The sequence below is a fragment of the Rana temporaria genome, chromosome 1 (assembly GCF_905171775.1).
Source record: "Rana temporaria chromosome 1, aRanTem1.1, whole genome shotgun sequence".
In the NCBI taxonomy this organism is placed as follows: domain Eukaryota; kingdom Metazoa; phylum Chordata; class Amphibia; order Anura; family Ranidae; genus Rana; species Rana temporaria.
The window spans coordinates 366,688,056-366,704,325 of NC_053489.1; the positions used below are offsets into that span (position 1 = coordinate 366,688,056).

Sequence of the window (16,270 nt, forward strand, 5' to 3'; positions counted from 1 at the left end):
GCGCGCGCCTGTGGGGGCGCACAGCGATCGGTGATGCGGGGTGTCAATCTGACACCCCGCATCTCCGATCTCGGTAAAGAGCCTCCGGCGGAAGGCTCTTTACCACGTGATCAGCCGTGTTCAATCACGGCTGATCACGATGTAAACAGGAAGAGCCGTTGATGGCTCTTCCTCACTCGCGTCTGACAGACGCGAGTAGAGGAGAGACGATCGGCGGCTCTCCTGACAGGGGGGGTTTGCGCTGATTGTTTATCAACGCAGCCCCCCCTCGGATGCCCACACTGGACCACCAGGGAAGCCCACACCAAACCACCAGGGAAGGGCAGAAAAAAAAGGGCAATAAAAAAAAAGAAAGAAAAAAAAGTGCAGTAAAAAAATAAAAAAAGGGCAGTAAAAAAAAAAAAGAATAGATGCCAATCAGTGCCCACAAATGGGCACTGACTGGCAACATAGACCCCTCAGTGTCCATCAGTGCCACCCCTCAGTGTCCATCAGTGCCACCCCACAGTGTCCATCAGTGCCACCCCTCAGTGCCCATCCATGCCCAGTGCCCACCTATCAGTGCCCATCTGTGCCACCCATAAGTACCCATCAGTGCCACCCATAAGTGCCGCCCATGAGTGCCCATCTGTGCCGCCTATGAGTGCCCAGTGCTGCCTATGAGTGCCCATCAGTGCCACTTATGAGTGCCCATCAGTGCCGCCTATGAGTGCCCATCAGTGCTGCATACCAGCGCTGCCTATCAGTGCCCATCAGTGCCGCCTATCAGTGTCCAACAGTGCCGCCTCACCGGTGCCCATCAGTGCCACCTCATCTGTGCCCATCAGTGCCACCTCATCGGTGCCCGTAATCGAAGTAGAAAACGTACTTATTTACCAAAATAATTAACAGAAAAAAATAAAAACTTAGGGCCAGATCCACGTACATCGGCGCATATATAGGCCGGCGTAGCGCATCTCATTTCCGCTACGCCGGCTCATCTCAGAGAGGCAAGCACCGTATCTTCAGAGCATTTTCTTTCAACGTTGAGCCGGCGCAACGTAAATTCGTAGGCGTAATTCAAAGTAGGAAGGACGTGGGCGTGTTCCATTTAAATGAACCGTGACCCCATGCAAATAAAGGGCCGAACGAACGGCGCATGCGCCGTGACGTGGACGTATGCCCCGCTCCCCTCTGCGCATGCTCACAACTCTGCCCGGCGTAACCCCTGAGATACGCCCCCAGTGCATAAATACGCCCAGACATGTGCCCGTCGAGCGCAAAAGTACATCCGCTTCTTTCCCCCCCTGAAGCAAGGTACTTTTGTTTGCTGTTTATTTTAGAGCCATGTCTGCTCCAGCTACTGAGAAGGACAAGAGGAAAAATTATTTTACAGACCAGGAGAAGGATGTTATCATCAGGGCCATGTCCAGGTATGATGTGTACCTCCATGGTGCAGAGAGTGGCAACACCACTAAGGCCAGGAAGGCTCAGATCCTGTTGCAGATTGCGACAGAGGTCAATGCCCTGGGATACGAGGTCAGGTCCTCCAAGGACATCCAGAAAAAAATCAATGACCTGCGTCGCCTGGTCCGAGGTAAGCTGGCCAAGATAAGGAGTCATGCAAGTGGCACTGGAGGGGGACCAGCCACTACTATCACGCTCACTCCTGATGAGCAGGTGGTTGCCCAGTGTCTCCACAGGCATCAAGTGGAGGGCTTTGACTCCATTGAGGATGCCTTGAGAACAGGTAAGTGTGTGTTTTTTCTCCTATCTGGTGTGTAGCATGTGAGGGGGTGGAAGGGAACATGTGACAAGTGTGTGGCTCCACCAACATGTGAATGTTTTGTGTCATCCACAGATGTGCTGGAGGGAGCTAGGCCATCTGATGCCGGTGGCCATCCCACACCATCCCCCGAACATCATTCCGAGCCTGACCCCCTGGGAAGCCAGGAGTCATCGGTGGAGGGGAGTGGCCACACCTCTCCTCAGGAGGTGGTTGAGGAGGAGACGGTGAACATTGACACAGATGTTTGCCTCTACTTGGAGGAGTCTCCCCCTTTGGCCAGGCCCTCTCAGACCTCCAACTCAAACAGGGGAAGCCCCTCAGGGTCCTCCCCCAACAGGTCACCCCCTCAGGGTCCTCCCCCAACAGGTCAACCCCCTCAAGGGCCTCCCCTTATAGACGGCCCCAAGCCTCTTCTGGCCACAGGAAGGCTACCAGGAAGACTAGGGGGGGTGCCTGAGTTCCTCCCGGAACATCTCAAGAGAGAACAGGCCCGCCATCTGGGTGAGGTTGCCGTCCAGATGCAGCGAGTGGCAGACAGCATGGCCTCCTCTGCCAACATCAATCACAGTATCCTGGATGTCAGTGCCAACTGTGCTGCTGTTGTCACCTGCCTGGGGGATCTGCAGGCCATCACAGCAGGCCTCGTGGCAGAGGTCCAGACCCTGGCAGAGGCCGAACGGGACAATACTGCTACCATCCAGGTGGAGGGGAGGCAGTCAAGGCTGCTGCAGGCCGAGACCAATGCGGTCCTCACCCGCATCGCCCTGGCGTTGGAGGGCAGGCAGCCAGCCATGGAGAGACCAGGGGATGCTCCTCCTCCTGATTTCCTCCCCCCCACCTGAGGCTCCCACCATGCAGTTAAGGAGCCGGGGCCGTGGCACCAGGCGTGGGCCACGACAGGGCAGATGAGAGCGTTTTTTTTTTGGATGCTCAGGTTATGAGTTTTTTTTGTTTGTAGACCCAGCACACGGTCAGTAGTGCAGGCTACAGTGTGACTGGTGTGTGAATGTGGGGGTGACACTCCTGCCAGTAAGGGGTGTCACCCTGGCTAGTCTGGGAGAAAATATCCCCAGGGCCGTGTAAATTTGGTATGAATGGACAGCGACATAATTGGGGCCTTGGCGTGACGTTGCTGCTCCCATGTCCTGCATGGTGGACTTGGGCTAATCCAATGTGATGAGGATGTGGGGTGTGTGAGCTAGGGACCACAGTGGTGTGCATGCGTGCATTGTCCGTGTGCCATGATGAATGTGTGTGTTTAACGTGCAAAGATGCCTACCACAAGGCATCTCCTGACTGCTGTTCCATCAGCAGAATGGGTAGCCTCGGTCAGGGGGGGACTGTCTGGTTCGGGGGTCAGGTCATCACATATGTCAATCTCCAGGCCCTTTCTCATGGCGAAGTTGTGCAGAATGCAACATGCACCGATGATCTGGCACACGAAGTTTGGGGAATACAACAGGGTCCCCCCGGACTTATCCAGGCATCGGAAACGGGACTTTAGGATGCCAAATGTGCGTTCCACCACTGCACGGGTACGTATGTGTGCATCATTGTATTTTATCTCTCCTCTGGTTTGGGGATTCCGGAATGGAGTCAGGAGATGGGGCCCAAGTGCATATGCTGCATCACCTGGAAGGGAAAAGACAGGAGGATGTTAGTCGTGCATGTGCCCCTCGTGATGTCTGCATCATGGGGTCAGACAGTCATGCCTGACTCCCATGTCACTCACCAACCAGCCAGCTGTTCCCGTACACGTTCTGTTCGAATTCCGTTGGGATGTGGCTTTGACGGTATATGTAGCTGTCATGGCTGGCCACGGGGTGTTTGGCACGGACGTGCCATATGAGGGATTGGGCATCGGCTATCACCTGTACGTTGATGGAATGTCACTGCTTCCGATTACGGTATATGTGTATATCTGTGGCACGGGGGGGCTGTAGTGCCACATGTGTGCAATCAATGGCCCTGATGGTGCGTGGGAATCTTGCAATACTGTAGAAATCACGCATTACCTTCTGCCGCAGATGCTCCTGGGTGGGTCTGATGATGTGGTGGGACATACGTCTGAGGATTGTGGGGACAACCTGGTGCACACATCTGCTCATGGAGGATTGTGCCATCCCAGCCAAAACACCACTTGTACGCTGGAACGAGCCACTGGCGAGGAAATGTAGCGTTGCCAGTACCTTGACCAGTGGCTGCACTGCATGTGAGCGATCTGTCTGGCTGGTGATGTCATCATGCAGGGTTGTGGCTAATTCCAGGATGGCATCAGGGCTGAATCTGAAGATGCGATATACCTCCGAATCCCTCATGCCAAAGACGTTTATGCGCGGTCGGTATATCCTCTCCCGTGCCCTCCTCCTACGCGCCTGTGAAGCCAGTAGTATAGCTATGACCATGGATGCCCCTGGCATGTTGGCATACAGATTGCAAGTGCTGCAAGTGTGGATGCTCAGCTCGTCCGTAACGGTGCTGCTGCAGCTGCTCTCCGGCTGACCTGTGCATGTCTGCTGCTGACTTACCCCTGCTTTATGAGGGGTAACTTTAGGCCGGACGTATAACTTACACGGGGCGCGCGTAGCCGGCGTCGGGCTCACGTACGTTCGTAGATCGCCGTATCTCCCTCATTTGCATATTTGAATAGGAAATCAATGGGAGCGCCAGATGCGTCCAGCGTATATATGCGCCCACGCTGCGCCGGCGTAGGAAAGTTACGTCGGTTGGAAAAAGCCTATTTTCAAACGTATCTAGTTCTGTGGATACAGCGCATAGTTACGCGGGCACAGATACACACTTACGCCGCGCATCTCGAAATACGCCGGCGTAAATGCTTTGTGGATCTGGCCCTTAATTTTTTTCAAAATTTTCGGTCTTTTTTTAGTTGTTGCGCAAAAAATAAAAATCACAGAGGTGATCAAATACCACCAAAAGAAATCTCTATTTGTGGGAACAAAATGATAAAAAAATAGTTTGGGTACATTGTAGCATGACCGCGCAATTATCATTCAAAGTGCGACAGCGCTGAAAGCTGAAAATTGGCTTGGGCAGGAAGGTGCGTAAGTACCTGGTATGGAAGTGGTTAAATATAGCGCCTACTCAATAGGAGCAGGGCGCTACAGGTATGTATATAGATTTTTTCTTTACTGGGCTAGAAAGGTTAGTGTTAGACCGTGGGTGTCTATAGATGCAGGGATTTTAGTTTTAGCATGGACTTCCATTTTAACCATTTGCCGACCAGCTGCTGCAGTTGTACTGCGGTAGGTTGGCTCGGCTGTGCGAATCGCCGTCATTGTACGTTGGACACATAGACGGGCGATCTGTGGGCACACGCACGCATGCCCATTTTCTAGCGGGGGAGCCAACCACCGGATTCAATGTCAGCCAGCCAACACGCGATCGCTCCAGAAACAGGTAGAACGGGGATCTGCCAGTGTAAACAAACATGATCCCCATTCTGTCAGGGGAGTAGAATGAGCCCAGCCCCCATACAGTTAGCAACACTTCCCAGGGAACTCATTTAACCCCTTGATCGCCCCCTAGGACGCAAATTTTGTTTGGGTACAGCATTGCACGACTGCACAATTTTCAGATAAAATAATATCGCAAAAAATGGCCGGGTCAGGAAGGGGGTAAATCCTTCTGGGGCTGAAGTGGTTAAGGAGAAACTGTAAATAAAAAAGTAAAAAAAAATAATGCTTTTTTTTTTTTTTACCACTACTATTCCTTTATATTGGCTTTTGCAATTTACAAATGCAGCAATTTAGAAATTGGATGAAAGGTTAGATCTGTGAAACACTTTTTGAAAGATAAATAGTTCATTTTATATACTATACAGATCAGACTATAATGAGATAAATACGTAGGAAAGAGGGTGATCCAAATCAAGGACGGTCCCTGGTATTCGTTCCTTATCTGCACACGCGGGGTTTTAGTAAAGGGTGAACCATGCCAAACAGGGCACTGAGGGCAGGTAACCAGGCCCGTCTGTGTCCCGGCCTAAATAATAGGCCTAAAAGGTTGCACAGGTGCTGACATGAACACACATTACTGTCGTTTCCAATTATCCTCCAAGCCATTGTATTCGTATTACTAGCATTTCGTCACACCTTCTGAGGGCGGGCCGGACCTGGACAAGTAGCAGAGGGCTAGCGCCATCACGTGGTCTTTTGAGATCACGTGCTCTTCAGAAGCCCGCCTTCTGCACTAGCTCCCGCTTGCTAAAGCTACCGACATGGCGACCAATAATTCCTACGGCTACGGCAACGATGAATATCAAAGGTATTGTTATAACATATCACTGTTAATGGGAAAGGATCGATGTAAGAGCCGGTAAATGACAGGAGATGGGTGATGGTGTCCTGTGTGTAAAATGGAGGCTGGCACGCAGGAGCAGAAGGCTCCATGTTTTTTATTTTCTTCTGACGTGTAGGGAGATGGAGGTTTTGTGCGAGTGCAGCTGTTGGTAGTAGTGTGAGTGTGGCTGGTGCTGCTGGCTTGTGTGTAACCATCTCTTGGTCTCCCAAGCACTTAGAACTAGGGGGGATGGCAAGATGGAGCAGATGGAAACATTGTGTGCTCGCTTCTTTCCCATTGTCTCTCTCCCCTCCCCCCTCCCCAGATTAAGGGCCTATTTACATTCCCTACTTTCAGTGTGTGGTTTTTATTTTTTCTTCTCATTTTGGATAGAGAAAAGGAGGGCTATAACCCCTGTCGAAGAGGGATATATATATTGATCTATCATCTCTTACCCTTTGCAGACATTTCCCTTCACTTCCTGTCTCATAGCCAAACAGGGGAAATCCTTGCAAATCAACCACCTTGGCCCCAGAAGGATTTACCTCCTTAATGACCAGGCCATTTTCTTTCTGCTACGGCACTGCGTTGCTTTAACTGACAATTGTGTGGTGGTATTTGATCACTTCCTGCCGTTTTTATTTTTTGCGCTATAAGCAAAAAAAACGTCGATTTTTGAAATACAAACCAATACTTTTTGCTATAATATCCCAAAAACAGATATATATATATATATATATATATATATATATATATATATATATATATATATATATATTCATTGGGTTTAGGTCAATATGTATTCTGCTACTTGGCGTATATTGATTGGTTTACACAAGTTAGGTCTACAAAATAGGGGAAAGATTTTAGGGACTTTTTTTTTTTTTTTATTTTTTTTTACTAGAAATGCCAGGGATTAGCAATTTTTAGCGTGATTGCGGCAGACAAATCTGACCCTAAGTGACTTTTTGGTGACCATTACAGTGATCGGTGCTATAAAAATGCACTGATCGCTGTATAAACAGCACTGGCAGGGAAGGGGTTAACACTAGGGGGTGATCAAGGGGTTAAAGTGGAGTTCCACCCTTTTAAACATCAGCAGCTACAAAAAGTTTAGCTGCTGACTTTTAATGATCAGACACTCGCCTGTCCCACAGTCCATTGATGTGGGCGCAGGAAGCCTCAATCCTCTCTGAGGCATTCGAACTGTGGATGGCCCAGCTGCGGCTTCACAGCCGCATGCGTGAGCCACACTGCATGCTGTGAATGGCCGGGCAAAAAAAAAAATGTTCTGTGCCAGAGGATTTCTCAGCCCCCCCTTATACTTGCCTGAGCCCGATTATGATCCAGAGATGTACACAGGAGCAGCGGCTCCCGCTGCTGTCAACCAAATTCTGATGGCACGGGTCGTGCAGCCCAGCTCGTCTATAGACGCAAACGGAGCAACTTGGGCACGAGCCCACAGGAGTGCCTCCATACGGTAGAACCTGGACTCGTGAAGAGGGGTAGCCGAAATGAGCATCAGGGCTGCTCTGCGCAGTACAATTCTGAAGTGTCCGCCATAATGTCGCAGTACTGATCGCCGCCATTACTAGTTAAAAATATTAATAAAAATGCCATAAAAATACCCCCTATTTTGTAAACGCTATAACCTTTGCGCAAAACCAATCAATAAACGATTGTATCGGCCTAAACTGAGGAAAAAAAATTTCGTTTTATATATTTTTGGGGGATATTTATTATAGCAAAAAGTAAAAAATATATTTTTATTTTTTTTAAAAATTGTCACACTATTTTTGTTTATAGCGCAACAATTAAAAACCGCAGAGGTGATCAAATACCACCAAAAGAAAGCTCCATTTGTGGGAAAAAAGGACGCCAATTTTGTTTGGGAGCTACGTCGCACCACAGCGCAATTGTCAGTTAAAGCGACGCATTCCCCAATCGTGTCACGATCCTGCGGGGTAAAATGACCGCACCAGCCAAGCAGTCTCTGACTGGAAAAAGCGCCCAGAGGCGGTTCAGTTCGCACGAGTAGCTCTATACAAGTCATTCATTCATTCATTCATTCAAAAAGTGCTCTGGTCTTTGACCAGCAATATGGACCGGGGGTTAAGTGGTTAAAGTGGAGGTTCACCCTCAAAAAAATTTCTGACATCACATGGAGTCGAGCCATCCTACCGACAGAACGCCGGTGGGTTTTTTTTTTTTTCTCAGCACATACCTCGTTATCACGATTTTCACCCGCGGGACTGGGCGTTCCCAAGCACTGCCTGTGATTGACAGTCTTCCGAACGGCGCATACTGCGCATCACAGGTTGCCGACAGAACCCGAACGTCGGTGCGCAGGGGCCGTATAGAGCCGCACCGACGTTCGGGTTTTTTCGGCAACCTGTGACGTGCAGTATGTGCCGTTCGGAAGCCTGTCGATCACAGGCAGTGCTTGGGAACGCCCAGTCCTGCGGGATAGCCGGGGGGTGAAAATCGTGATAACGAGGCATGTGCTGAGAAAAAAAAAAACCACTGGCATTCTGTCGGTAGGATGGCTCGACTCCATGTGATGTCAGAATTTTTTTTGAGGGTGAACCTCCACTTTAAAGCGAACTTCCGTCCGAAATATGCCTTAAGTTAAAACTACTTCCAGAATACCCGTGCTTGCACAGTGTAGCCATTTCCACTGTGGGCATCTGAAGCTGCAGTGTCTTTCTTCCTGGATTCCGTGCATGCTGGCTACTTAGCATGCATGTGCAATCTTGGTAAGCTTGACATAGAAGCCCATGTTAAATGTTAAATGAGCCGTGCTATCGGAAATCTTGGTCAGCTTGACATGGCACTGGAGCAGTGCCATGTCAAGCTGACCAAGATTTTTCCATAGACGATAATGTTAAATGTTACAAGAGCAGTACCATGTCAAGCTGACCAAGATCTCCCAGGAGCCAATGCTAAGCCTGAAATGATGTTCGGTGTCGGCGGCCCCTAAAGGAGTTAGACCCCTTTCACACTGGGGCGTTTTTCGGGCGTTTTATAGGCGCTTTGGCGTTTAAAAAAAGCCTGTAAAGCGCTTGGAAAGAAGCCTCATCTGCAATCCCAATGTGAAAGCCCAAGTGCTTTCAGAGGCCTTTCACACTGCCAGCGCCCGAAAAACGCTGGTAAAGCGCTGCTAAGACCCCTTTCACACTGAGGCGCTTTTCAGGCGCTTTGGCGTTAAAAAAAGCTTCCTCAATGGGAAGGGGGCTTTAGGAGCGGTGTATTAACCGCTCCTAAAGCGCTGCAAAGAAGCTGCATGCAGGACTTTTTTTGACGCCCTGCCAGCTCAGCGCCTCAGTGTGAAAGCACTCAGGCTTTCACATTGGGATTGCAGATGCAGCTTCTTTCAGGCGCTTTTTTTAACGCTAAGACCACTTTCACACTGGGGTGTTTTTCAGGCGCTTTAGTGTGAAAGCACTCGAGCTTTCACATTGGGATTGCAGATGCAGCTTCTTTCAGGCGTTTTACAGGCGCTTTTTTTTAACGCTAAAGCGCTTGAAAAATGCCCCAGTGTGAAAGGGCCCTAAGTGAAATTAGATGCAGGCATGAAACGGGTAAGTGAACAGAGGGGGGGGAAAAAAAAAGAATTTCCAATTCATTTTAAGGTTTCACATTAGTGCAGCATGGTGAGGAATGACAAATGTGGGTGGAACTCTTCTTTAAGATCGGAAGGGGGGTAGAATCGTAATTTTTGTTGTTTTTTTATTATTAATCGTGCAGCTGTACTCCTTTTTGGATTCTGGTTTAAAATATTTACCTGTTGATTTGTTTGAGTTCAGTTTACTATGATTGGAGCCTCTCAAATTCCTCCATGGGATAGATATATTGCAGATTGGTAGCTAGTGAATAAGTTATATCTGTGAATCTCCTGCTTTGTGGCAAAGGCCTCGTTTGCACACTATGGGGATTATTTACGAAAGGCAAATCCACTTTGTACTCCAAGTGCACTTGGAAGTGCAATCGCTGTAGATCTGAAATTAGGGGAAACTCTGCTGATTTTATTATCCAATCATGTGATTATATATATATATATATATATATATATATATATATATATATATATATATATATATATATATATATATATATATATAATTTTTATTTATTTTTTCACACGTCTGAAAAATTCCTGCACAAATACCATGTGGCGTAAAAAGTTGCACTGATCGCCATTTTATTCCCTAGAGTCTCTGCTAAAAAAAAAAATATAATGTTTGGGGGTTCTGAGTAGAGCTGCACGATTAATCGCTGAGAGAATCGCAATCTCGATTCTCCCCGCGGGATGACAGGCGATTCTTATGTCTGTCACCGCCGGTTCCACGTAACCAGCGTGGAACGCAAATGGCGGATAAAGGAACTGACGTCGGCAACCGGTACTGACGTCCGTAATCGGATGCAGCATGATGCCTGGACGTGTGCGGTACCACCACGCTTCTCGGCCGGCGGTTGATTTTGTTGGCTCGGCTTTAAGCTGCAAATGAAATGGCCGAGACCCCATCTTCTACAGGTCAGCTCTCTCTAGTCCAGACCTCTTCTTCTCTGCTGTATGTCCTACCACACAGTGAGCTGTGTCCTGTGTCTGCCTGGGAGTGTTTATCTATGGAGCTATAGAGATGTGCGCAGTGATTAGACACTATCTCCAAGGATAGAGGAGGAGGTTCAGCATGTGGTGAGATCTTATGTGTAATGGCCTGAACAAAATGTATATGTGTAAGGATAGAATGCCGGAAATCTATATATCTGTTAATCAAGACTGTTACAGTATAAACAGATCAACTGCTATAAGGCTTACTTTAGTTTAAGAGCCTTTGGTAATAATAATAATATTCATAATAAGGGACAGTGGTTGCCAGTAATTTAAGTCCACTCCTTAGCTCACAGGCTCACATGCCCCCCTTTCATAGCCTGTCTGACTGTCAGGTTATAAAAAGGGGGCACGTGAGGAGTGGACTTAAAGCGGATGTGCCAGTAAAAAAAAATATATTAAAAGCCAGCAGCTACAAATACTGCAGCTGCTGACTTTTAATATTAGGACACTTGCTTGTCCTGGAGTCCAGCGCCGTCCGCAGCAGAGGACGAGCGATCGCTCGTCTCTCTGCTGCTCCCCCCGCCATCCTCAGTGAGGGAACCAGGAAGTGAAGCGCTGCGGCTTCACTACCCGGTTCCCTACGGCGCATGTGCGAGTCGCGCTGCGCCCGCCGATTGGCTCACACGCTGTGTGCTGGGAGCCGAGTGTTCCCAGCACACAACGGGGGACAGACTGGAAGTCGGGGAAAAACCCGTCTTTTGCCCGTGACGTGTGGCCGGAAGTGGGTGCAAATACCTGTCGGGTATCTGCTCCCCCCTGAAAGGTGTCAAATGTGACACCGGAGGGGGGGCGGGTACCGATCAGCGTGAGTTCCACTTTAGGGTGGAGCTCCGCTTTAAAGGGGAGTTCCAGCCAATATTTATGTTTATTAAAAGTCAGCAGCTACAAAAAGTGTAGCTGCTGGCTTTTAATAAACAGACACTTACCTGTTCCAGCGACGTGCCGGCCGGGGCTCCACTTCTCTCCCCCCCCCCCCTCCCCGGCCAGCGTCTTCATTGTCACTGTGGGCACCCGGCCGTGACAGCTTTCGGCTTCACGGCCAGGCACCCACTGCGCATGCGCGAGCGGCACCGTCCAATTGGACAGGCGCTTGCCTACAGGGAGGGGCTGTGAAAAGGCGATTAAGCTAATCGCCTTTCCAGCCCCTCGGCGGAAGGAGGAAGTGGGACAGGAAGTCCCCTTCTCCTGAACCCCCCCCCCCCCAAAAAAAAATTACATGTGTGGCATGTAAGGGGGTGAGGAGTGGGATAAGCGGAAGTTAAATTTTTGGGTGGAACTCTGCTTTAAAATACCAGCAACCACTGTCGGTGTCCCCCTTATAATATATTATGAATATTACCACACAGTCTGAGTCGGCTACCCATATTATCAATACAACTACAGTCAGCTAACCCAGACCTTGCAGATGACACTGCAGTCAGGCTATTAAAGGGGGGCATGTGATGTGAGCCTGTGAGTGTGGACTTAAAATACTGGCAACCACTGTCCCTTATAATATAATGAATATTGCCACAGTAAAAAAAAAAAAATTGAGAATCGTGATCTTCATTTTAAGCAAAAGAATCGTGATTCTCATTTTGGCCAGAATCGTGCAGCCCTAGTTCTGAGTAACTTTCTAGCAAAAAACATGATTTTAACATGTAGGAGAGAAGTGCCAGAATCCATCACAATTAACTATAATTGGGCCCCTTTCACATTGAGGCGTTTTTCATGCGGTACAGCGCTAAAAATAGCGCTGCTATACCGCATGAAAAAATCATGCCCTGCAGGCTTCAATGTGAAAGCCCGAAGGCTTTCACACTGAAGCGGTGCAGTAGCAGGACCGCTCCAAAAGCCCTGCTAGCCGCATCTTTGGAGCGGTATAGGAGCGGTGTGTTTACCGCTCCTATACCGCACCTTCCCATTGAAATCGATGGGAAACCGCGGTAATACCTCCCGCAACGACTTTTTCAGCACTAGTGGGGGTTAAAACCACCGCTAGCGCCCGAATATCGTGGTAAATACGACGGTATAGCGGCGCTACAAATAGTGCGGCTATACCATCACCGCGGCTCCACCGCCCAATGTGAAAGCAGCCTTGGTGTCTTTTTTTTTTTTTTTTTTTTTCTTTTATTCTTTATATCCACCTCCCATTTAGATATTTTGTGCATACACCACCAGCAGAGGTACTTTCACCTCCCAATATTTGAATATTCTTTATATTTTCAAAATAAAGGGATGTGCAGTTAATTCATTGCAACATTTTCCATTACTTACAGTATACAAATATACATATCGTTTCCCATCAAATCTCACATTTGCATCGCCCAGCCCCCTACCTATATCCTCCAATTCCGGCCGGCTGGGTTCTATGCCCTCTATCTTTTCTTCAGATATCCCTCTGAATCTCGATGGTCGTAATCTTTAATTATAAATGTGCTACCCACTCATCCCCCTTGTTTTCCCCCTACCCCAACCCAAGGTCTAGAACAGTCTCAAATCTAGCAAAGCAAACTAAAAGTAAACCCAACAAAGGGGGGAAAAATAAAATAACATCCCCCCCACCCCCCTGTTGAAGGAGCAGGGCTTTCGAGTTGTAGTATAAGCCAGGCGCGGACTTATTCCTCACTTATATTGCCCAGCAATCTCTTCCCCCTCTTCTGAATATATAAATACATTCCATGGAGTCCAAGGTTTATTGTATTGCTCTTTTCTAACTTGGGCCGAGAGCACCAAGTCCTCTATGGCCCCCACATTTCTAACCCAATTAAGCCATTCTGCAATCGACGGTGGCCTAGGGTTTTTCCAATTTAGAGCAATACCTGCCTTGGCCTTATTAATCAGATGGCAAATCAAATTTTATATGTCTTTGTTGGTATTTGATGGGTGTAACACAAGGAAAGCAGGGTCATCCAATACTGGGTAAGATGTGAATTTTTGGGATACCCTTTGTGCTTCCAACCAGTATTGTCTAATCTTGGGACATGTCCAGAGTATGTGGAACAATGTTCCCTGCTCCTTATTACATCGCCAGCAAAAACCTACTTAATCTCGCTGGTGTATAATACCACCTATTTAAAAGTTAATAGTTTAATTCCTGGGTTCTAGTACAAGTTTATGTTTTCATTGAAAGATATATTCTCTTCTGTTGTAGGGCCTGGGTAAGGTTCTGATCAAGGTCCCCTGGCCATTTTCTCATTGCTGGCATCTCGTAGTTATCTGGGGGTGCTATTAACAGCCTATAAAGCTTAGATATTATTCTAGTAAGAGGCTCCTTCTCTTCGCAATATCTTTCAAATTGTCAATTCTCTTCTAAAATTTCTCGCTGGGCCTAATGAAGTTAGAAAATGGTGAAGTTGTAGGGCCTGACAATATTTTACTTTGAATCGGCCTCCCAGTTGCGTCAAAGAGGCAACTGTAGGCCAAGAGTTGGAGTGTAAGAAGTGTGAGACCTGCATATATCCCCTCTCAATGTTTCTACACCAATCTATGACCCTACCCAGGTGCGCCGCTTGATGGTATTCAATTATATCTGGAACTGCCAGCCCTCCGTAGCACTTGGGCAAGGTTATATGCCCTCTTCTGATCCTCTGTCGTTTATTAGCCCAGATACATTTTGTGAAAAGCGTATTTACCTGACGGAAAAAGGCAGCAGGGATTTGTATGGGTATTGCTTGACACAAATACAGGAATTTTGGTAATACACTAATTTTGATAGTATTACACCGACCAAACCATGAATGAAATCCCAGCTGCCACTTATCCATCAGGGAACTAACTGCCCTCACCAGCGGGGGGGGGGGGGGGGGGGCGGGGGGATTTACCGCAAAGGTCTTCTCTAATCTTGATGGTATAAATATCCCCAGATACTTTAAGGCTGATCTTACCCATTTTTAAATGTAAAATTGGGTTGTATAATTTGCTGCACTGTCAATGCAAGTGCCACCCCCTCACCTATGATTTGGCATAGTTAATTAGATTTGCTAACGCTCCATATTCGTCTATTTCTTTCATTAAATTTGGAAATGAAACTTGGGGGGGGGCTAGATATAGAAAACCAACAAATCATCTGCAAAGGCAGAGATTTTGTAATTCCGGTCTCCTATATGTAGTCCCTTGATATCAGGGTTTTGCCTGATTTTATTTAATAAGAGCTCTAAGGAGAAGGCAAATAACATCGGGGATAATGGGCATCTCCATTTGAGATCTTAATCGGTTATGAGAATATTTAATTTACTTTAACTAATGCCTGGGGTGAGGTATACACCCCTGCTATCCATCCTCGCACATATTCCCCCAGTTCCATATGTCTCAGCACTTAGAACATAAAGTCCCAACTTACCCTATCAAACGCCTTCTCCGCATCAATACTTGGAAAAATAGAGGGCGTTTTTGTATCGTTGGACCAGGTTGAATACCTTAATAGTGTTATCCCTGGCCTCCTGTATAGGGAAAAACCCCACATGGTCCAAGTGTACCAGTTGATTCAACAAAGGCTGTAGTCTGGATGCTAACACTTTTAGTAAAGTTTTTAGGTCTATATTCAGCAAAGAGCTTGGGCGGTAACTCCTGCACTCCGCTGGATCTTTCCCTTCTTTCAGGATAACCAAAATATGTGTTGTAAGTGCGTCAGGCGGAAAAGCAGCAGACTGGCCAATCTCATTGAATACTTTCTTCATAAGTACACCTAATATAGGAAAGAAATGTTTGTAATATTGGATAGTAAACCCATCTGGGCCTGGGGCTTTCCCGGTTTGACTGATTTCATTACTGCTTTTAGCTCTTCTTTTGAAGTGGGTCTTACCATATTGTCCCTTTCTGGTGATGACAACCTGAGAAGATGTGTTGAGGAAAGGTATTCTTCCAACTTAACCCGGGCTAACAGCCCAGGGGCCAAGTTATAGAGTAGCACTCTCTGAATCTTGGCGCTATGTCTCCCGGGAGTGAAATTAGTTGTCCATTTTTCCCCTTTTATATGGGGCACGTATACTGTCTTCCCCTTCTTAAGCTTCCCTGCCAGCACTTTACTACATTTATCACCCAATTTGTAGGTACTTTTCTTACTGCCTGTATTGCTGCTTTCGCTTTATACCCAAGTAGGTCTGTTAGTTGTCTCCTCCGGTGCGCCAACTCTTTCCCTATTGGTAGTGTCTGTACTCTCATATTTGACCTCTAATGTCTGGATTTCTTCTATCAGCTTAACTACCTGCACTTACATAGTTACATAGTTAGGTTGAAAAAAGACACAAGTCCATCCAGTTCAACCACAAAAAAAATAAAAAAATAAAAAAACAAAATAAAAAACCACAGTAAAATCCTATACACCCAACTCCATACCCACAGTTGATCCAGAGGAAGGCAAAAAACCCCAGCAGAGCATGATCCAATTTGCTACAGCAGGGGAAAAAATTCCTTCCTGATCCCCCGAGAGGCAATCGGATTTACCCTGGATCAACTTTACCTACAAATCTTAGTACTCAGTTATATTCTGTACATTTAGGAAAGAATCCAGGCCTTTCTTAAAGCAATCTACTGAGCTGGCCAGAACCACCTCTGGAGGGAGTCTGTTCCACATTTTCACAGCTCTTACTGTGAAAAAACCTTTCCGT

At 47.4% G+C, this 16,270-nt stretch overlaps 1 protein-coding gene across 1 annotated transcript in view; it reads left to right on the plus strand.

The window, feature by feature from the left end:
- The first annotated feature begins 1,326 nt into the window (after nucleotides 1-1,326).
- Nucleotides 1,327-16,270, plus strand: part of ZFR2 (zinc finger RNA binding protein 2) — a 290,651-nt gene continuing 275,707 nt past the window's right edge. The window contains exon 1 of the mRNA XM_040339314.1: nucleotides 1,327-1,518. Coding sequence (XP_040195248.1) covers nucleotides 1,327-1,518 — 192 coding nt within the window. The remainder of the gene's footprint in view (nucleotides 1,519-16,270) is intronic.